Genomic DNA, 24,176 nt, shown 5'->3' on the forward strand with positions numbered 1-24,176 from the left:
TAAATTCCATGGGTCAATGAATAATATGGGTGGATGAGTACCATGGGTTGATGCCATTTTCCATTTGGATCATTTGCCCAGTCAACCACTACACGGTTGTGATTTTGTTTGCAGGCAGAATGACAAAAGTCAGAACAGAAGTTCAGAGCGGACCATTCCGCAACACATCACAGAGTTTAAAGCATTTAATGAAGTTTATTAATTAGATATGGGCAAACATTCATTCCACAACTGTCGCCCACACTCCACAACACCTGCCAGTTTAGAAAACCATTTACTAAGTAAAGTCGCCCATGTTGCGTATTAAATATTTTCTCTATCATGTAATTAATGTCAAATTTGTATGTTAAGATAAATATGCAAGTAAAATTCATTTGTAATGTTGGGAATGTTGGGCAAGTTAGGGAGCGAGAGTCTGTGAGGTAGTGAGGAGAAAATTGTGGAGGAAATTTTGGTGGGCGCGTGAAAACCAGTTTTACGGAGTTTTACAGAAGTTTACTCTGCAACCCAGTGAAGCGTAAATCACAGTAAGTATTTTGTGTTTTGCTTGGAGCAGCAGCCTCCAATTTATCATGCTAATGTATTTTCCTATGTTTTATATTATAATCAAAAGTATGTTATGTTGCGATGTGGTCTTAAGCCTTCACAAGTAAATTTCTGCAACCCTCATTTGTTTTACTCTATTTTGTCGTGAGTTATTTCCTGCATTTAATGAAGTCCCTGTGTGGTTGCGATATCCTCGTTGTAACCTAAAGATTTACCTTTCCACAATAGAAGTTGACCTTGCCTACTCTGCTGCAACCGATTTATAGGAAGAATAGGGGCATTTATACCAGCGGAGCCATCTGAGATGTGGTGACCACACCCTCCTCAATATAGCTTCTACATAACAATCTTCACTTGCAAGAATTCGCAAACCATGGTAACAATCTGTATTGAACAGTGCCCGCTTGCAGTTTCCCAACAACTCCTCACTACACCTTTTGTGCCATGATATTTCTGAAGAGACATCGAATCGATAACGGAAACCGTGTACACGATGAACCGTCAAAATCCCACGAACTTCACTTGTGACCTATTCAATCATAAAAATAAAAGATAGATAATATCCAGGACACAGATCTTTGCGTTGAACAAAACAACTTTAAAAATTTCGAACCAAAGAGGAATGTTTGAATCACTTATAGACCACGATGACTCTTCAAATAACTTATCAATATTTTTATTGTTGGTCGCGTTGCAGCAAAGACGACGGGGCATTGATCTTTCCGTGGTATATCTTCCCATATATCTAAACTGATCATGCAGTTTTATCCGATTTTCTTTGTCCGGTTCCAGAAGACACTTGCTCTCTAAATTTGAAAGCCCCACCGCTCCCCATATTCTTTTTGTTGTATCCATATCTTCCCCTATAGAAAAGCAGGTCATATCTAAGAAAATTTGCTGGTTCTCTTGGTCTAGTGAATTATAACTAATTTTCAGCGATTCTTGTATGTCAGCGGGTGGTATCTTGTGAAGTTTATCCAATAACTCCTTCCAATATGTGTCATCTCTTCCACAAAGAAGCGCCCTAATCACTTTCAATGACAACGACAATCCATCATAGGCCCAAACAAATCGTTCCGCCAGATCTATAAATCCTGGTGGTGGATGTGGCCGATTGAAGGCATAGGAGCATAACAACTCTTGGAAGTGTTCTCTATTCATCCCCGTGAGCTTATAAATTGATGAATATGCTATTTCTGAGCACAGGAGAGCATGATATTCTCGAGAGGTAACTAGTATCAAGCTATTGGAAGTAAGAACATCCCTAATTGGTAAGAATGCATCCAATTGATCGACCTTCTCTACATTATCTAAAACTATCATTGCATTACAACAAGCTAGGTAACGTTTAAGGATTATCACACCTTGGTCCACAATCTCAATTTTAATATCCGTGTGTGTCAAGTCCTTAATGAGCTTCATTTTCAAATCAACCAGATATTTTCTAGCTGCAATTTCACTAACATCAGATAAAAAAGAGGATCCATCGTACTCAGAGCATCTACGGTTGAAGATCGATTTCACCAAAGTGGTTTTCCCAATACCACCAACACCTACAATTCCCACAACGTTGGCCTGGACGTCATGCTCCTGCCCCTACTGTGACAACACTGTACTTTTAAAGTCTTGTAGCTTATCATCTAAACCAGTTGGATATTTGGCCACAAATAGAGGTGTTTTTCAAACTTTTTTCAATACGTTTCGCACAACTTCATCTAGGAGCTCCTGCTCATTCCTAGATGAATAACCAATGAGAAACGCCTGGGTAAATATGAAGTGTTGATAAAGGAATAAGGATAACAATCACACATCTACAACAACACATATGCACTATGATTTATTCTGAAAAACCACATGGTGGAAACATCAGAAAATCCCCAAAACTTGTGACATGAAAAATCCCCAAATTTGGTCACATGTAATAGGATATACTCAATACCACAGGTTTGTCACTAATTCAAGGTACCTTCAAGGTCCTTCAGTTAATCAAATTTAATTAATATCAAATACCAATCAAGCAAATAAAATGGACATGAAATAAGGGATATATCTCGGGGCTGTTAATGCAATGTTCATCGTTTTGATCCTCAAAAAGGAGCAGCTGGAAACATTTATGGACTATAGGCCGATTTCTCTGTGTAATTCGATAAGTTGATTTCCAAACTGATTGCATGTAGAATTAAACCTATTTTGTCGAGGTTCATTTCCAAGGAAAAGTTTGGGTTTCTAGAGTGCATATAGATTCAAGACGTTGTTGGTATTGCTTAGGAACTGATGCATTCTATCAAGTCCTGGAAAATAAGAGCCTGTATGATTAAGGTAGACATGTCTAAGGCCTATGACTGTATTGACTGGTATTTACTAAAAATGGTTCTGATAAAATAAGGTATGTCACAAATACTCATTATTTGGATCATGTCTTGCATTCAATCTACAAACTTCATGATCATTATCAACGGTTTGCCAAGGCGATTTTTTAATGCTCAAAGAGGGCTAAGTTAGGGATGTGCCCTCTCGCCCTTTCTCTTCCTGATAGTTATTGATTATCTTAGCTGGAAGATGAGGGAGTCTAAAGAGAAAGGATATATTTCTGGGACTAAGGTGTCCAGACATCAGTGGTTCACCTATATGATGTTTGTTGGCAGTCTTCTTTTCGGGGGAGACTTCAGTGACAAAATGGAATTCACAGGACCCTTTCCAAATTTAGTTCAACTATAGGTATAAATATGAATGGTGGTAAGTCTATGTTGATAAATGATAATATAAATGAGGAAGTGGAAACAAAAATCAGAATTTTATTGACAAAGGGTTTAATTATCTTGGTTACAAAATTAAATCAAACGGATACTTCATTCAATATTGGGAGTGGATGATTGATAGGTTTGAGAGAAAACTGGAAGGTTGGAAACATAGGTAGTTATTCATGGGGGGCAGATTGATCATGTTGAAAGTGGTATTGCAGAACATTGTAGTATATTGGATGTATTTATATCTCTTGCCGAAGAAAATTATTCATAGGAAGAAGGCTATTATGGGTCGTTTTCTATGGGATGGGTGCAGCTAAAGGGAAAGTACCATTTGATAAAGTGGGAGGCGATAGGAGGCCCATAGAGGAAGGAGGGTGGGGCATTATAAGTATATATAGTTTTAATAAAGCTCTTATTATTAAGAATATGTTGAGGGCTACTACAAGTCAAGGTATGTGGTCTCTCATCATGAAAGATAAATACATGTTTGATAATTGTTTTAAGTCTAGGATAACACTTGGGGCCAGGAATAAAACAGAAAACTCATATATTTGGTGATGCATGATGAATTTACTTCCTTGTATGATGAGTTTTATTTGATGGGAAATTGGAGACGGTGCCACGATTATGATCGGTTTGGATGCTATGGTGGGAATGATCTGAGGTCATACCTTATCGGCTTAGCTTTTGAATTTCATTCACGGTAAGGGCATTCATACATTACACTAGATTTCTATAGCACAATATGATAACATTGATGGTAATTCTTGGAGAGGGGCGATAGATTTAGGCTTGACGGTCATGCACAAACAGGAATAGGAGGAATATGTATCTAAGCTTAGAGACGCATGTATATTTTTACAAGATCAACACCATAAAATGTGTTGAAATGGGAAATTATATAAAAGAGTGCAAAATTTTTATAGTTGAACATTACAAATTGGAATTTATTATTTTTAAAAAATAATTTAATTTACTTTTCTTTAATTTAATTAATTGTTAAATTAAACATTTTATTATTAATTACCTAATTTAATAAACCTTTACAATCCTAATAATTTACTTATAATCATTTCATAAAATCTTATTCTATTACAATTTTTAATAACTATCAATCCTTGAAAAAAAATTGATGATTCACCACAAACCTAACAACGTGAAGTGTTTAATGCCTTTATACCATAATAAAAACTCAATCATCATAAATAATTAATTCATTTTAATATAATGCACCATGGCATCTTATCCAAGAGTAATAAGTCATGCAATCAAATAAGTCAATAAATCCTATTAAATTGCCAAAAAATTGACAAATTAATTAAACAATATGCCCCTATAGGGAGAAGAGCAACTATTTTATACGAAAAAACGACTATTCTATACTTAAAAAAATAGTCTCACGTCTTAATCATCACCGTGATTTGAATAAAATTAATAATGACATCAACAAGCTTATATCAGAAAGCTGGGTTGGTTCCAAATGACATCAACAAGATTATATCAATATATGAGGAGATGGGTCCGAATAAAAGGAACAAAGGAGTGAGGATTATCCAACACAAAGATATACAAGATTATATCAATATATGAGGAGATGGGTCCGAGCAAGAGGAACAAAGGAGTGAGGATTATCAAACACAAAGATATATGGGGTAGCTATTCTGTGCGTTTCTTTGAGGGAGCATGTAAAGGGAGGAGGTGTGAATGTGGAGCTGTTATAGTCATCAATGCCATTTTTGGTGAGGAGGAGGATAACTAAAGAGTAAGGCATAGTGTATTCAAAGTGGTGAAATGGTTGTGAAGATGCAAAAAAATATCAATGGTTGTGAAGATGTAAAAAAATATCATAGATTGGGTGAAGAAGAACACAGGTTTCAGTCCCTCTATTCTCAAAAATTGAATATGCAGCATTCTGGTCCTTGTGAGTACCTTTCAAGCGGTTAACTTCAATCTAATTGAGAGAGAACAAAATTGGATAGCTGCTCTGTTGTCCAAAAAAAATGATGAAACCAACAGATAAATTTTACTTTTACTGCTTATGAACAGGGACACTTGATTAACGCTGGTAGTATAAACTACTCATAGAAGCAAAAGGGAGAAATCTAGGATAGCTAGAAGCATTGATAGATTTATGTCGAAACATTAAGACTCGTTTTTTTTTGTTGTTTTTTTGTGAAGTTTTATTACCAGGAAAATGTAATAGAATAATCATAAAGGGAAAATAAACTGATACCAAATAGATTGATGTAGGAAGTTTCATAAGAAGATGGAAGAGAAACATGAATTTGTACTATTTTTATATATTAATACGAATAAAAAATAAATAAAACAGACACGAAATAGTTAAAATTTCTTACCCATTAAAGGCCTTCAGTTCGCAACCTTTCAGATTTGTGACATGAGAAAGAGTAGCTCTCCAGCCTTGAATGATAGCAGAGTCGTGGCGTGGCTTCTCTCCATTAGTTTGAGGGTCGCTGCTTGTCTTCTGCTCGGGTTTTTTCAGGGCTTCAGCGTATACTCCTTTTTTGTCATTCCACCTGACCTCCGAAGGCTCGACATTAAAAAATATTGGTACAATTGGAGCCCCCGACTTGACCATAAGCACTAGTTCATTGAGGCACCATGTCGATTCCCCAGAAGTCGGAGAGAAAATTGCAACGTGGACAGAAGCCACTCGAATAGTAGCTTGATGTTGTGTCTGGCCTGCAGTTCAGGCCTGTCAAGAAACGGCCATAATCCATGTTCACGAAGGCGCTTGTCGAGATGGCTAACGAAGGTGTGTTGATATGATTTATGAAAACATCATATCGAGGACAAGAGGTGGAGGCAGAAGACGATGAAGCATGGATCTATAGGACCAAGAGTGCTGCAAATGGGAAAATCACCAGACAGAAAGCAAGGCTTGTAGCCAAAGGCTTCCAACAAGTGCGTGGCATTGATTATGATGAGACCTTTGCTCTAGTAGCAAAGATGGATTCCATATGCCTTACACTTGCCATTGCGGCTGCCCAGGGGTGGGAAGTACGTCAGATGGATGTGAAGAATGCTTTCTTCACGAAGACCTATCTGAGGAGATCTACATGGAGCAGCCACATGGTTTCACTCAGGATTCATCTTTGGTCTGCAAATTGAAGAAATCTCTCTACGGCCTTAAGCAGGCCCCGAGAGCTTGGTATGCAAAGATGGATTCTTTTCTCTTATCACAAAACTTTGAAAGATGTAAGTCTGATCCGAATGTTTACATGCTCAGGACACATGATTCTCTTCTTATCTTAGTTTTGTATGTGGATGATCTCCTAATCACCGGCAGCTCGACTTCAGCCATTGTTACAGTTAAGAGGGCCTTGCATGATAGGTTCTTGATGACGGACATGGGTCCATTACACTTCTTTCTTGGTCTTGAGATCAGCCAGGATGCCACAGGCATCAAACTCTCTCAGGCTGAGTATGCATGGGATCTCCTCGAGAGATTTCGCATCACTGACTGCAAGCCAGCACCGACTCCTTTTCTGTCTGGGGTCCGCCTTGAGGATGGAGGTGACACTCCATTAGTTGACAACACTTTCTACCAATAGCTAGTGGGGAGCTTATTGTACCTCACCCACTCCAGACCAGATCTCTCATATGCAGTAGGGGCAGTTTCCAGATACATGCAGGAGCCGCATGAGCTACACTAGAATGCTGCCAAGCGCATCCTCCAATATGTGCAGGGCACCATCACCTTCGGGATTCACTATGTAGCAGGCACTGCATTGAATCTCCTTGGCTTCACAGATTCTGATTGGGCGGGAGACAACATTGATCGCAAGTCCACCTCTGGATATTCACTTAGTCTAGGATCTGGCCCTATCTGTTGGTCGAGCAAGAAGCAGGCTACTATTACTCTCTCTTCAGCTGAGGCCGAGTATAGAGGAGTAGTCAACATCACCATTCAGGCTCTGTGGCTACAACACTTCCTCAGTGAGTTGGGCATCCAGTTCCACCAGCCCATTGTCATCTGGTGTGACAACCAGAGCACTCTCAAATTTTGCAGGAATCCAGTACAGTGGCAGCAAATGAAGCACATAGAGATCCATATGCACTACATCAGAGACTTAGTATATGATCGGGTCATTGATTTGCAGTTCTGTCCTTCAGCAGAACAGACTGTAGACATCTTCACCAAGACATTCACTGAGCAGAAGTTTCGCTCTCTGCGCAATCGTCTTGGCGTGAAGGACACAGTTGCTTAGCAACTGTCTTTTCTTCCTCTTTTCTTTTGATTACATTGTATTTTGAGGGAGGGGTTTTCCCATGAGGTTTTCCCTCTTTCCTCAATTTTAGTACAAGTTGCACTGTATTTTGGGTGACCTTTGGCCTTAGTTGCCAGGGCCCATTTTCTTTTTTTCCTCATAGTGGTGTTCAGGGGGGGTGTGGGAACTACTACACACCTACATGCAGACTCTTAGTTAGAGCATGGGACTACATGCAAGATTCCTTCTAAGCATGATTTACTCCTTCTTTAACTCCGCAATTGGTTAGTTCTTCTGCATGATTTACTCCTTCTCCTTCTTTAACTCCGCAACTGGTTAGTTCTTCTGCATGATTTACTCCCTGATTTGCTGCTTCTTTCACTCCGCAACTGGCTAGTTCTCTCTGGAACTTGTTGTAGGTGTTGAGTCTTCTCATTGATCACCACTATGGTGCATTACCTTGGGATCTTCACCCAGTAATGCTATATCATGAGTATTGTAACCTATTTTCTAATGAATCATTCTTTTCTTCTTTCGATTTTCTTTTAGTGTTTTTGCTCTGCAAAGCTGTGTGTTCAACCTTTACTAGCTAGATTCATCTGTGCAGGTTTTCTAACACATTTATAGCTATTCTGTGCGTTTCTTTGAGGGAGCATGTAAAGGGAGGAGGTGTGAATGTGGAGCTGTTATAGTCATCAATTCCATTTTTGGTGAGGAGGAGGACAGCTAAAGAGTAAGGCATAGTGTATTCAAAGTGGTGAAATGGCTGTGAAGATGCAAAAAAATATCAATGGTTGTGAAGATGTAAAAAAATATCATAGATTGGGTGAAGAAGAACACAGGTTTCAGTCCCTCTATTCTCAAAAATTGAATATGCAGTATTCTGGTCCTTGTGAGTACCTTTCAAGCAGTTAACTTCAATCTAATTGAGAGAGAACAAAATTGGATAGCTGCTCTGTTGTCCAAAAAAAATGATGAAACCAACAGATAAATTTTACTTTTACTGCTTATGAACAGGGACACTTGATTAACGCTGGTAGTATAAACTACTCATAGAAGCAAAAGGGAGAAATCTAGGATAGCTAGAAGCATTGATAGATTTATGTCGAAACATTAAGACTCGTTTTTTTTTGGTTGTTTTTTAATGAAGTTTTATTACCAGGAAAATGTAATAGAATAATCATAAAGGGAAAATAAACTGATACCAAATAGATTGATGTAGAAGTTTCATAAGAAGATGGAAGAGAAACATGAATTTGTACTATTTTTATATAATAATACGAATAAAAAGTAAATAAAACGGACACAAAATAGTTAAAATTTCTTACCCATTAAAGGCCTTCAGTTCGCAACCTTTCAGATTTGCGACATGAGAAAGAGCAACTCTCCAGCCTTGAATGATAGTGGAGTCATGGCGTGGCTTCTCTCCATTAGTTTGAGGGTCGCTGCTTGTCTTCTGCTCGAGTTTTTTCAGGGCTTCAGCGTATACTCCTTTTTTGTCATTCCACCTGACCTCCGAAGGCTCGACATTAAAAAATATTGGAACAGTGGGAGCCCCGACTTGACCATAAGAACTAGTTCATTGAGGCACCATGTCAATTCCCCATAAGTTGGAGAGAAAATTGCAACGTGGACAGAAGCCACTCGAATAGCGGCTTCGATTTGAGACTTGATGTTGTGTCCGGCCTGCAGTTCAGGCCTGTCAAGAAATGGCCACAATCCATGTTCACAAAGGTGCTTGTCGAGATGGCTAACGAAGGTGTTTTTAACATCGGGCCCCCGATGATTGATGAAAACATCATATCGGGGACAAGAGGTCGAGGCAGAAGACGATGAAGCATCGTGCTTTTGTTGGAGTGTTGTGCTAGGTTTTCCATTGGGATGAATGGATGGACTGATAGGCTGAGACAATGAATAAGACGAATAGCTAAAAACTAGAAGCAAGAAGCTGCAGCCGACGGCTCGCTCCTTTTGGCCAAACGCTGTATCTCAACCAGTGTTGTGATGTTATTTTATAACCCCAAAAAAACACTAGTAAGGTGGGGATCAGCACAAGTTTCTTGGTTGTAACATTCCGCGAGGTTTCTTGATTGAAATATTCAAAATATTTAAAAGTTCCACCATCACAACTCTTTATCCAAACCTACCTTTCACTTTTGTCACGGGAAACGACGGAATGTGGATATGTGTTAGAGGTTTTATAATAAACAAACTTTATTTTTATTTTTCTTGGTTTATAATGGAACATTGTTACCGGGTAGTTTTTATCTTATATTATTTTATTATTCTTGGCTAGTTGGATATTGCAATGGTTTTTAGTCAAATCTATATTAATTTGTGTTTGATAAAAAAAAAATTGCAAGTATAACATTACACATTGACATATATGATTTCTTAAAAATAATTTAATTTATTTATGTTCAATTTGATTGGCTATCAAATTGAACATGTTATTGCTCCTTGCATCTATTAATGTCCCCATTACTTCTATTAATTAAGGAGAACTACATAGATCATAGTATTATTTAATTATCATAGTATTTAATAATCTATTTAATTAATTTAACATAATTTTTAAGAAGTTGTTTAATTATTTAATGTTTTGATTTTTTTAGTCAAAATTGAAGATACAATTTTGGTAGAGATTATGATTTTTTATTGTTTAAAATAAATTTCTAAATACATAAATATACTCAATACTCTAAGACATTTTTGAAGCACTATACTAGTGTAGATGATGCAATTAAAACTTACAATTCCAACAATTACTTTGAACAAATTTAATAAAAAAATATACCCAAAAAAAATGTATCTTGTATTTCATCAATAAATGTATGTTGTATTTCATTCAAGGTGGCTTCCTAAGCAAGCATGTCTCCATTTATTGTTTAATGCTACGAAAGTACACAACCTTGCGATTGTAGTCCACACATTTTAATGTGTCACATCTTTTTAAGTTTTGGTAAATCATATACAAAATTCATAAATATGTTTGATAATGTAGTTTCAACAATTAAATAATTTAAATTTTACAAAATAATTTTTAATATAATTCTAATCATCTATTTTTTTATTATAAAATATATTTTTAATAATCATAATATTATAATAATTTAATAATGATATTTTCATGAAGAAAAGACTTAATAATAATAATTAATATAATAATAATTAATGTAATTATATAATTTTAATAACTTATTTTACTAATATATTTTTAATATAATATTGTTTATTTTTATTGTGTTAAAGCTATATTAATATATCTTTTGATATTTTTAAATTTTAAATTTAACATAATTAAATTTAAAGTTTTATTAGGTTCTATTTTGCACAAAAATAAATTTTTTCAAAATCTTAACATAATCAATTCTACTTTTATTGATGAGATTTATGTAGCGTAAATCAATGGGGTCATAACTATAGTATAACATGGTTAACAAGTTCAATCATATTCAACCATGGTTATTCATGGTTCACATGAGAAACACAATCAACGATAGTCAACATGGTCAACCATATACATCTATAGTTACATGTTGGCACCGATTGTCAAACAAGCCCAATAATGGTCAAACTATACAATGGTCAATCCACCTCAATAATGGTCAATCAAACTCAACAATGTTCAACCATTATCAACTATAGTCAATATTGTCAACCATATTTGTCTATAGTTAAACATTAACAACTATACTCAACCACATTAGCCCATAGTCACCCATGGCCAACCATGTTCATCCATAATCAACCATGGTTGAACATAATTAACCATGGTCAAATAAACTCAATCATGGTCAATCATGGGCAATAACACAACCATATTCATCCATCCTTAAACCACCTCAACAATGGTTAACCATGGACACAATGCTCCTCCACGGTTATCATGGACAACCATATTCATATATAGTTAAATATTGACAACAATGAATAACCGAGAGACTTTTAAATCATAAATGACTAATTTACATCTATTTTTTATAAATAGTTGAAAACCTTTTAGACAACTTCTCAAAACCATTATAGATGATATACATATTATAAGTTTATCAATATGTCACATACTAAAACTGAATCTTGTTTTTTACTTTATTTAGCTATGTTTAAACTAAGCGGCAGGGAATAGCTACCATGTAGAACCTATTTATAATGAAACACGATTCGCTGATTTTTTTTATTTCTTAAAACACAATTCACTATATTTTATTTTATTTCTTAATATATAGTTAATAGCACAAAAAACAATTGCTGAAGGACTCAAAAATCCAATATCACACATAAATATCATTATTAAATGTTCATTCTAACATAATTCATTGAAACTTATTTGATTTCTTAATATATAGTTAATAACACAAATAACAGTTGCCAATATTAAAGAAATCCAATATTACAAAAAAATGCCATTAATGGATGTTCATTTTCTTTAATCTTATTTATTTTTGTTTTATGATAGGTGGTCCTCTTTTATGGTTATGACCACTTCTATTTATTGTTTCTTCTCCACTAGAGTAAGAATCCAATATTATAAAACATAAATCCAATATTACAAAGAAATGCCATATTAATGACAAGTCATTTAATGACAAGTGGTCCTATGAATGACAAGTGGTCCTATTCTATGGTTATGATAGGTGGTCCTCTTTTAGGGTTATGGTTGTTTCTATTTATTATTTCTTGTAGTTATCATAACAATGCCATGGTGGATTAGGATCAATGGAATATTAAGAGAGAAAATAGATGAAATAAGGGATCAAGACAACATTTTAACCTCTCCTAAATTCAAGATATAGCACTATAATGAATATGGGAGCATTTCATGCTTGAGACTAGACTAAGTTTCAAGTTACGTTTTATTCCAAAAATGAGGGTAGTTAAGAGAAATTTCCACCAATTGGTTTGTCATTAGAGAGAATGCATTGGAATTAGGGAGAGAAACATGCTATAGGAACATAGTCAAAAGTGATTCATATGAGAGAAGACATAAAGACATTGGAAGAAGGTCATAGCAAGCCACAAACTAATCTATAATGAAGTAACAATCCCACTAGTGAGAAAGGCACATACTAGGGAGCCATAGCCTTTTCTAGTCTTGTCATTTTTATTGTCTATCCAATATATAACTTTTAACTTACAACCATGAACTCTTAATGTACAGTTTGTTTGCCAAACAAATGGCTTGAGAAGATAACAACACAAGGTATATTAAAAAATTATCAACACACAAACAATTGCCTAACTCTAGAGATAATTTCCCATATTTCCCTAGTCTACTCATCATTTACTCCAACAAGAGATAGAACAAACCTTAAGATTGATCAATGGACATACAAAGGATTGTGCCAAGACATGTTGATTATATTGCATGTCAAAGTGATCTTTCCATGTAAATAATATAGTGAAATACATTATATACTCAATAATGACTAGCACTAAAGCCTCATGGTGTATCGATGTCTTTACTCATTCTTTACCAACCTCTTGAGTATCACCCTTAGTGTTACTAGTTACAATAAACTTGAAAAAAAGGAGTAGTGATGATAACGCGAAGTCATAAGGGAGAGTAGGCGATCTCCACATGGCAGACTACATGGACATACCGCTGCTCCAAAGGACAAAAAAAAGATGGTAAGCTAGTGTCTACTGCACCAACATAGAGAATAATCGTGCAAAGAGTTGGGAAGGTACACTAGTGTTATGGTTTGCACTTTCAAGGACACGGTGTTTCAATTATTGAAGAATATAGGCCAAACCATGATCATTATATAGGGGAATGGGGACGAGGTCAAAAAATAGTGAATAGGAAGTGTTTAAATCCATTTATAATCCACGAGCTATGGCTGGATAAAATCAGGCTTTGCAACTCTAGATTTTAGCGTCATTTCATGGAGAGCATACAGGAAAGGATCTAATTATCTCCATCAATCTCGATAGTTCCATATCTTCTCACCCATGTGTGTCACTCCTCTCCATGGGACCTTCTCTCTCAGGTTCAATTTTTTCTTACTGTTACCCTGCAATTCTATTTCGAATTTACAACATTTTATTTCTACTTCTCTATCCTCTATGAGCTCTTTTGGTTTCTAGACCTCCATCCCCTTCCTCGACCCTGTGTATCTGAGAGGTTACTTCTTGCCTATATCTCTATCATTTCCCTAGGTATATGTTGTTTCTTCCCTATTATTTGTTGGTCCTATTGCTAGCTCCCCCTCTCGTTTTGGTCCAACCCTTACTATTTTCATCCCCTATTCTTAGGCCTTCGTCCCTCGATCAATCCTCCATTATTTATCACTTCTCACTCATTTCTATTTCGACTTGTCCCTCCCACCTCAGTTTCTCCTACCACATATCCATTCACTAACATGGTGAGGCATCATCTAGTTAGACCCTCTCGACATGGTAGAAGAGATAGACTTGAGGCTCCCCCCTCTCTTGTCTATAGTCCCCCAACCCTAAAAGGCACTCATGCACAATCCTTTGTCAAGGCTATCATGGAAATATGCAAGGATATCATCCCTAAGTTTTTCAATAGAGTAATATTTGACATAGAGGAGCAAGTCAGACAAAATCACAAGTTCATGCTAAGGACACACGTGGAATGAGAGACCAAAAATTGGATCTTTTATGTAGGAAATTTCACTAGAGCCAGAGAATTTGTTTACATGCAGACTATCAACCTGTATTGGCACACAAAAACTCTTATGGGAAGAGTTCCTAAAAACAGGGTTGACACTCAACAAGAAAGTATCATTGTATGGTCGAGACCATAGAAAAAATAGACAAAATTAGCATGAAGTTCACACTTTTGACTAAGCGAATCATAGGCACAAACCCCTCAACATAAGATACTAATAGTGATCCATAGTTGCTAGATTAGGCACAAAATTCAGTTTAGTGAGAGAATATATGGTTCATGCTCAACCTCATAGTTTATTTTCCAACCATTTGGAAATGTCTTTAAGTTTATGTAGTGTTCTTTGTGTAGACATTTTTTCTTTGCTTGTTTTGTTTTATGAGCTAAGTAGATCACGAACAACAGAGACAATCTTAAAATTTTGAGTTTAGACTACTGGTTTGGTTTCCCTAGCAACAAGCCAATAAAAATTATCAACATTGTAAATATTTATTTTTCACACTAATATAAATTCTTTGAAGTTCCACACATGCAATTTAAATTCAAACTATGAAAAATTTTATATTTAAAAAAAAAAAAAACAAAACAAAACAAAACCTTATTGCTTAATAATATGTATTTTATTCTAAAAATTCATAAAACTAAGTTTAGAGGGATACAATATATATATCTTTGTGAATTTTAAAAGTATGATTCTTACTCGGGAAAATCACTTATCACATAAACAAACAAAAAAACATTCATATATCAACTTAATATTTATACCCAAAATTATAATATATTAAATACTTTAGAAAAAAACTATCATGCTTTCAAAATGAAAGGCATAGGGTTGTTAAGGGATCCTGAATTAATATACTATTAAATTTTAATATTTTGTGTGATATTTAATGATCACAAATTGTATATTTCAATAATATTTATAAAAAATATATTGTAATTTTTTTTAAATGGAATTGTCTTGAGAAATTGCGATCTAGTGGCATTTAAGTCGTCAAAATCACACAAAGATCACAAGAAACTTAGGCCACACCATCCCTTAACATGGACAAATTTTTGCCCATAAAATTTCAAACCAATGACCTTCACATTACAGAGTGCCTTAACAATACACTTTAAAGTGGATATTTTAATTTGTTATGGACAAAGTCTAATTTTTGCATATTTTATTTTTTAATACTCTTTTATTAATTTTATGGGGAATTGTGTAAATATTCATTGGAATAATAAGTTGTAAGAATTATAAATTTGATTTTTATAATTTAAAGCATATTATAATCTTTAAATTTATTTTTTATTCAAAACCATAATTTAAATAATTAAAAATTACTATCTCATCAAATTTACGTTTAAATTCCCAAAAAGAAAGTGCATAAATAATTAAACTACAAGATGGTCTACGAATATTGCCTATGTTACTTAATATACTTATAAATTCAACTTTATACATGTAATATTTTTTTTCCCAAGGAAAAATCGTAATCTTTCATTATATGGTGAAAAATTACATGTAGTAAATGTTATTCAGCATATGCAGATTCCTTCATGACTTAAAAGTCTATGGTCTTTCCTGTACAAGACTATGTCGTAATCAAAAAATCATCTTGCAGGATGATACTGTATCAAAATGTCAAAATTATACACCACACAGGATGTATGTATAGTAAGCAAAATATATACTTGCATCTCGCAGGATGTTGCTCATAAGCTACTAGGTTTCTATTTATCAGCTTATATACATGACAAAAATCAATGGTCGTCCACCCAAGGGTAGACTTGATCTATGTAGGGCCTATGGTAGTGTTGATAATAAGTTTTTCCACTCTGTTCGCTAATTATCCATTGTCCTCCAGGAATGTGCGTGGCTTCCTTGGATAATCCGTTGGCATAGTGATTGTGTTCCCTGTAAATATGACGAACAATGATGGAGTTAAATTGTGCTTTGAGGTGCATCACTTCATCCAATATATTTTAGGAGTGTGTGCATGGCATCTAGATTTCAGATTGATCCAATTAATGATAATGTTTGAATCCCCAAAAACCTGTAAATCTCTACAGTCATGATTTAATGCAAAATGCATAAGGTGTTTGATGGTTGTGAGTTCAACCAAATTGTTAGTTCCCATGCCTAAGCCCATCTTCACTTTGAAATGATGATTCGCTGTTAAATTTAGAATGAACCCCCTGCCACATCCATAATGTTGTGCAGCTCCATCGAAATATAGATTGGTCAATGGGGTCCGGGGCAGTTGGTCTGCGGGTGCGAGGAGGGGTAATTGCTGGCAGTTCATGGTATGCTACGATGATTTCGGCGGTTACAGTGTGCTAGCGAATCGTGCCATTTTCGAATATCATTTGTTCCTCGCCAACCAAATTGCCCAACTAATGATAAGGGGAAGACACACACGTTTTGTTCCGGAGTGTGCCTAATACCAATTCTCCCATGCAATAGTGATGTTTTCACTCTCCTAGTTACTCACAATACCGAGCTCCTCTGTCACCATCTTCCATATCTATTTAGTAATTTCACATGCAAGAAAAATATGAGTGGTTGATTCTGATTGCTGCTTACAAAGAATGCACCAAGTGGGGCCATGTACATATGTGTGCATGAGCGCTTCCCCCGTGGGGATCTTGTTCCAGAGTAAGCACTAGAAAAAGAGTTTAGTTTTGGGAGGGGTCTTTAATTGCCAGATGATCTTCCACTAGCTCTGCACTATTTCTGGCTTTTTGTTCTTGATCAAAAACAGGTACCCTTCCTTAGGGGTATATAATCTGGATTCTAGCTTATCCCACATGAGCTCATCTGGTCCTTCTTTAATTGAAATATGAGACTCACTTAATGCATTAGTGTAATCCTCCCAGTTTTGATGCCATTCCGGAGGCAGATTGAGCTGCGCTACTGATTTCCATGCCCGAGTAAATATGGAAGTGTTCTCCTGATTTGCTATGTGGGTTATAACTCTAGTATTCTGCTGCTCAAGTATTTGAACAAGCTCGTGTGGGAGATAGCACCTCCCGCCACCTCTTGTCCATGGATCGATACCTATACGAGCCCTGAATACATCATTTATTCTCCAAGTTAGATGGCGCAGAATGAGAGGCAACGAGTGCAATAAAACCTTCCATACTGTAGATATACCTGTTTTGTTCCACCCTGGTAATTGGATCCAATCCATGAGATGTAGTGGCCAAATGTACTTGTGGTACAAGATTGTTGTCTAGAGATTTTGATTTGTAAGCAAAGTCCATCCCAATTTCGCGGCTAGAGTGTGGGAAAAGTCTGTGAGGTTCTTTAGGCCCCAACCTCCCCACTTTTTTGGCAGCAAGATGTTATCCCAACTAATCCAAGCAAAAATCCTTTTGTCCTATTTCCCATTCTAGAGATATCCATCGCAAATTTGCCTAAGACGAGCTAGAATACCTCTGGGTATCCAGGCTAAGGCCATCTAGAAAATAGGTGTGGCCTCCAGGACTGATTTAATGAGAACTAACCTCCCTGCTCTTTATAGGAAGCGATGGCTCCAGTGCCATATCTGTTTTTTTAATTTTGTGATTAACCATGTCCAGTCCGCAATCTTGTGACCCGTCGGTTTGATCTAATAACCCAGGTATTTGAACCCCTGATCCAACGGTCGAGGATTATATGGGAAATGCTGCAAATCCAGTTTGGATTCTTGAGAAGATGTAAAGATTTGGGAGATAGTTGATTTTGTGTGGTTTGCCATCATGCGTGTTTCCTTGAAGAAAGAGGAAAGAATATTGTCAAAGGCAGTCGAATCTCGGACGCTTGCATCCAAAAATATGATAACATCATCTACGAATAGTAGGTGTGTTAGGAAAAACTTATCAGTAATCTTCAATCCTGATATCTACCATTCTGCTTTTCATAATAGATGAGTCTACTCAGCCCTTCCATTACAAGAAGGAAAAGAAAAGGAGAGAGAGGGAATCCCTGTCTAAGACCCCTCTCTGCATGGAAAAAAGGGGAGGCAGAACCATTAATGAGCAGACTGTAAGTAGGAGAGGTTATACATGCCATTATCTAGTTTGTGAAAGGCAGAGGAAAGCCCAGATGGATAAGCAATATTTTAATATAAGTCCAGTCCACCCGATCAAAAGCCTTCGCTAAGTCAATCTTGAGAATGATACCTTTCAGACGACGAACTCGGATGGAATGTATGGCTTCATGATAGTACCAATCGCTTCATGAATTTGGCGGTCTTCGAGAAAAGTGAATTGTTCAGGGAGTATGTGCTGAGAAAGAATAGGTCTGATACGATTGGCAATGATTTTTTAAATACTCTTATAGAGGCAATTACAGAGAGATATGGGACGGAACTCGTCAAAAGAGCTAGGGGAATCACTCTTAGGAATAAAAGCTATGAAGGTGGTATTGATAGCATTGTACATCCATCCTGATGAGCAGCATTTCTCCACGACCTGGAGGAGGTCCAAGGCCATTGTGTCGTAGAAAGCCAAATAGAATTCAATAGACCACCCATCTGGTCCCGAGCTTTTATACTTCTTGAACCACTTCAGTACCCCCTCCAATTCCGCCAGGGTAACCGGCACACTTAGTTCGATTGCTTCTTCTTCACCTACAAACCGGGGAAAGAGACCAGCTTCTTTCCATCAGGCGCAATCTCATCCATCCGATCTGGGCCCTCTAGATCTAACACCATATGCACGTTTCGCATGGTTGACTTGCTTGGCCGATAGCACGTGATCAATGGCTGTTTCCTCTCACCTCCGCCTGCCATGCGTCAATATGGAATCGCTCCGCTCCTATCCAAAACCTCTTAACGTTCAAGGGTGCCGCAATCAAAGCCACCAGTTTCTAGAGCGTGGGTCTCGCCTTTGTACTTTAGCGCTTTTACCTTTTCCCACCCACGATCCTTCGGTTCCCCCACACAATCGGGTGCTCGGGCTTTCTCATTTTGGCCCTATTCGCTAAGCACTAATCGTGCATCAAAAACCTCGCTCTTTTTCCATTCCGGGGCTCCCAGGGGCTACTTTTGCCTCCTGCGCGGTCTCCATGGGCATCGGTTAGCGCGCTTTGATCGAGGTCCTCGTCGTTCTACATCAGCTGCCATGGCCATTAGTTCAGGGTGTTTTTGATACTGTTTTAGATTTCATTAGAAATTTGTTCGACCTGATTCAGTCATGGTTTTTAAGATTTTTTCTATGGATCCAATTCGGATCACTTAATGGAGACATAATTTGGAATTTTTTCGGCAGACAGAATCCAGCCAACTCTGGTCAGATTCAGGGTGAATTTGTGGCATGTTTAATTTGACTCCTTCGATTAAATTTTGGAATTTTCAGAAAGGCCTTATTATTAATAAAAATTAAAAAGATATAAATGAGGTGATGGGCCACCACCCCCGCCACCCCAAACTATATTAACAATTTTTTTTATTAAAATGGTGATGGGCCATGACCCCCGCTGGCCCAACCGCACCAAACCTATTTACATAATAAAATTTAAATTTTATTTTGGCTCAACGGCCATTACCCCACCAAGCCCTCAACCCTCCAACCACACATAACAACTTAAAGTTAATATGGGGTGGGCGGAAGCCACCTCCGGTGGACCCGGCCCACACCCCCAAAATAATTGCCATATATATATGTCGAGGGTGCCGGGGCTCGAACCCGCCCGGCCGGTGCGGCCAGCCTGCCTCCTGGGCACCCTCATACACTCCCACATGTACCATGTCATATAACACGCCAACCATCCAACAAATAAATGCGCTCCCATTTAATATGTGTTATGGAAGGTATGGGGCGGGCTGCCCAATGCGAACCCAACCCCCAAAATGAACTTGATTACGTTTTTTTGTAAAACAAATGGCATATTAAAATGGAGGGGTTGGGGTTTGACCACCCGACCTCCTCCTTATCATTCGAACTTTATACCAATCTGCCTAAACGGGCTTTTGAAAAACTCCGCCCATAAATTTATATAAACCTCATTTTTCAATACACCTGGAGGAAGCATGGAGGAACCAGGAGCACGCTAGGAAATTGAGACGTAAATTTTTAATTAATTTTTGCAGGTGGAACCATGAGCCTGAGAAGACACATGTGGAACCATGATTGAGCAAAATTCTTAGGAGGGTGAAATTCATCAGGACTGTTATTGAGTGTTGATAGTAGAAAAGCTCAATTGCGAGATATGAATAGTTATGAGATAGGTTGTTTTCATTTAAGGAAAATGAAGGTCTGTTGTTTAATGATAAATATTATCCAAATATTTAAGTTTTTATTAAATTAGGTTTATTTTAATTTTAATCATAAAATATTAATTAATGATGATAAATTAATCCTATTACTAAATAGTAAAGGTGAAATATTTTAGAATATATTTTTCTCTTAATAATTGATAATTTTCTCATAATAAATATTAATTTTAGTTTATAATAATTAAAATAATTTAATTTATAATAATAATTTCTTGTATTAAGGAATTTAGACTTCTGTGATCCATAACATTGTCTAGATAATCTTCGGCAAAATCACATAATCAATCTTTTGTATTTAAATATTTATTTGTATTTAAATAATTTGGGGATAATGATAAATATAGGTTATTTAATAAATATGAAGATATAATGACCATTATATTTAAACAATAAATTTATTAATAATAATAAATTATATGCTTCTATTAATAATAAAATCAGGGGTTTGACTTTGATCCTGAGGTCAAAATTAGCCATTGCAATATAGCCATTGGAGTCTCTGCACACTCTATTTAATCAAGCTAAGCCAGATTAGTTCTTCAACTTGTCCTGACGATGAACCAAACTGGTTGGTTCGAAACGTGTCGACAAAAGATTGATTATGTGATTTTGCCGAAGATTATCTAAATAATTTCTTGTAATTAAATTTTTAATAATCTAAAATAATTGATAATAATAATTATTCTTATTTTTATTAATTATCATAAATTATTATTATCAATTATTTTAGATTATTAAAAATTTAATTACAAGAAATTATTATTATAACTTAAATCATTTTAATTATTATAAACTAAAATTAATATTTATTATGAGAAAATTATCAATTATTAAGAGAAAAATATATTCTAAAATATTTCACCTTTACTATTTAGTAATAGGATTAATTTATCATCATTAATTAATATTTTATGATTAAAATTAAAATGAACCTAATTTAATAAAAACTTAAATATTTGGATAATATTTATCATTAAACAACCGACCTTCATTTTCCTTAAATGAAAACAACCTATCTCATAACTATTCATATCTCGCAATTGAGCTCTTCTACTATCAACACTCAATAACAGTCCTGATGATGGATCCCTGTTGGGATTTGAAACGTTGACGAAAAATGGTTTTTACTGTGGGTTCTCCGATGACTAATTTAGAAGATATTAACCACAGAGGTCTTAAATCCAGGGTGAAATTTTTGCAGTGTCCAAATTAGAAAAAGTTTATGTCGATCTGACACCTCTCAGCGACACGAACCCAATGGTGTAGTTAGTTTCCTGATCTGAGCAGCAAAATTGCAGATGACCCGGAGGAGGGAATCTTCAAGGAATCTAGGGGGAATCTAAAATATTCCTTAAGCTCCAGATTTCCACTTTCTCAGAATTCAGAAATTTGATAGTTGATTTTGCACTATTTGACGCCACAAATCTGATGGCGCATTCAGATTTTCCATTTTCTCATTTCATTTTTTGGCCACTTTTCAAAGTGGAGTCCAGGCGTCAGCATTCATGTGCGAGCAGTCATTTCCATGCAAGTCGATGCCATGAGATCGATGGTATGAACAACTTTAGCAGCTTGACATCCTTTTCTTCAGATGGCCCTTGGATGTGAGGTATATGCAATGCATTCATGTACTTATTTTTTCTATGCATTGTGCTTCACAGATTCCTGTTTGATGTTTGATGTGAGATCTTGTTTTCTTACTTGTTTCATGATTCCTGCTTGATGTGATCTGGAATAATGATTCGTCATGTTTTAGATTGAGATCCCTTTGTCGTTATGTTGATGGGATACTCATGTGTTGCCATGTATGATTGCATTTAAATCCCTTTTATGTCATGTTGGCAGGATGTTCATTATCATCATGCATGAGTTTGTGTCATACTGATAGGAGTCCTTCTGACTGAGAGTTCCTATAGCGGAGCATCTCTTGGAGCCACTCTTTCATGAGGGAATTTTCCTTGTATGATAGCGACATCATCTCTTATGTATGTCATCACTATTGACAGCATTTAATGCAGTGGCCTACACCATCTTGACACCGGGGCCTGGAGACGTAGTCCCTCTTGGACGAACTTCGTTATCAATGACTTATGTTTTCATGTGTTGACGATTATCATGTTCCTATTCTTTACAACATGCAAATGTATTCATGTATGTTCTTTTAAAAATGCAAATTAATACATCACCAAAGTAAAAGGTCTTGGAAGGGTCCTTTGTCACACCCGGACCCAGATCAAGTGGTATCAAAGCGGTCTTTGAGTGGATGTGAATTGCAAGCATGAAAAATGGAACGTGTAGTGATAGAGGATGAAAAAGCGATGTACGAGACCATGCTCAAAATTTCCAAAAGAGTGGAAATAATGTATGAAACTCTACAGAAAGAGACAGAGGAAAAGGAACGATTGCAACTTTAGTTGCAAGCCACGGAAGAGGCCCTAGAAGAACTGAAGCACAACAACCGAAGTCTTCAAACATATAACGTTGATTTGAAGATGCTTCTACATTAAGAGAAAGATGAGAAACATAGTTTGCTACGACAGTTGTAAGCAAAGGATGAGGCCTTGAAAAAGTTGCAACGTGACCCATGTGAGGTAAAAAGTAGTTCTCTGAATTCATGTATATGTCTTGATGATGATTTCGTTGTTTTTGAAAATCATACCACAAGAATTGGCTCCAAACTATTGAAGATAATGGGTTATGAAGGAAAAGGCTTGGGCGTTAATGGCCAAGGCATTGTCAACCCCATCAAAGTAGAATAATTACCCTGTCAGGCAGGACTTGGGTATGTTAGAGAGGAAGTTGGGGAATGCGCCAAGGCAGCTAGTGAACTACCAAAAATAGATGATGGGAGGCCCTCATCAGTTCTTTCCAAATCGACAAAGGAGGTGGAAGATTTTGATTTCCTTTTAGTTTCATATTCACATAGTATGATTTCTGTTGGAGATGTGGAGATCCCAATTATAGGGACAAACATGAGGCTCCTTACCAAGATGAGGCACGAGGAGGAAAAAGAACTTGGTGTGAATAACCAAGGCATAACTCAACCATTGGAGGTTGTGCAGAGACCTCAATTTGCACGCTGGGGATACACCAAAGGAGAATGCTTGAGGGTGTCAGATGCTTCTGAGGCCTCGTTGAAATTTTCGAGGAAAGAGAATGATGGGAACACATCCTCATCATCCCATGGTAGTGCCCATGGTAGGGAAGGAGCTGAGGAAATCTCTCATCGCCATAATTACACCAGAGATAACCAAGAAAGGTATAACCAGTTCTGATATTCGAATGTTCATTTCAGTTATAATCATGTTGTTAGAGATGAACGTAAAACATGGAATCGAAAAACATGTACCTTTTGTGGATTACATAACCATACATTTTCTAAGTGTTGGAAAAGAATGGCAACACACGAAAGGATGAGATGTGAAAGACCCTTTCAACAATAAGTTATACAGATTTGGAGAAAGAAGATGTATTGCAGCCATTGTGATAGAAATGGCCATCAAAGAGCCACATGTTGGAGGCTCCATCCAGAGTAGCGCCTTAAAGACAAAGCGTCAGTGCATGAACTAGGTGAAACAATTGTTCGACAAGTAAAACCATTACAGGGGGATGACCCATTCACAACGGTAAGTGAAAAATGGTTTCTAGATATGTTAGCATGTCATGGTCGTGCTTTTGTAAATCATTCGTTGCATTTTAAAATGCAAAAGTGATGATGTATTTTCCATCACTTGTTAAGAAACAATGATGTCTGGTCTTATTTTGA

At 36.4% G+C, this 24,176-nt stretch overlaps 1 protein-coding gene across 1 annotated transcript in view; it reads right to left on the bottom strand.

Moving 5' to 3' along the window:
- Positions 1-787: 787 nt before the first annotated feature.
- LOC149266089 (disease resistance protein RPV1-like) overlaps positions 788-24,176 on the bottom strand; it is a 62,484-nt gene continuing 39,095 nt past the window's right edge. Inside the window, exons 2-3 of the mRNA XM_089407132.1 lie at positions 1,372-2,142; positions 788-1,075 (exon numbers count right to left, since the gene is read on the bottom strand). Coding sequence (XP_089263258.1) covers positions 788-1,075; positions 1,372-2,142 — 1,059 coding nt within the window. The remainder of the gene's footprint in view (positions 1,076-1,371; positions 2,143-24,176) is intronic.

The sequence above is a fragment of the Pinus tabuliformis genome, chromosome 6, assembly GCF_031772625.1.
Source record: "Pinus tabuliformis cultivar Carrire ecotype Pingquan chromosome 6, CPIR1, whole genome shotgun sequence".
Taxonomy (NCBI): domain Eukaryota; kingdom Viridiplantae; phylum Streptophyta; class Pinopsida; order Pinales; family Pinaceae; genus Pinus; species Pinus tabuliformis.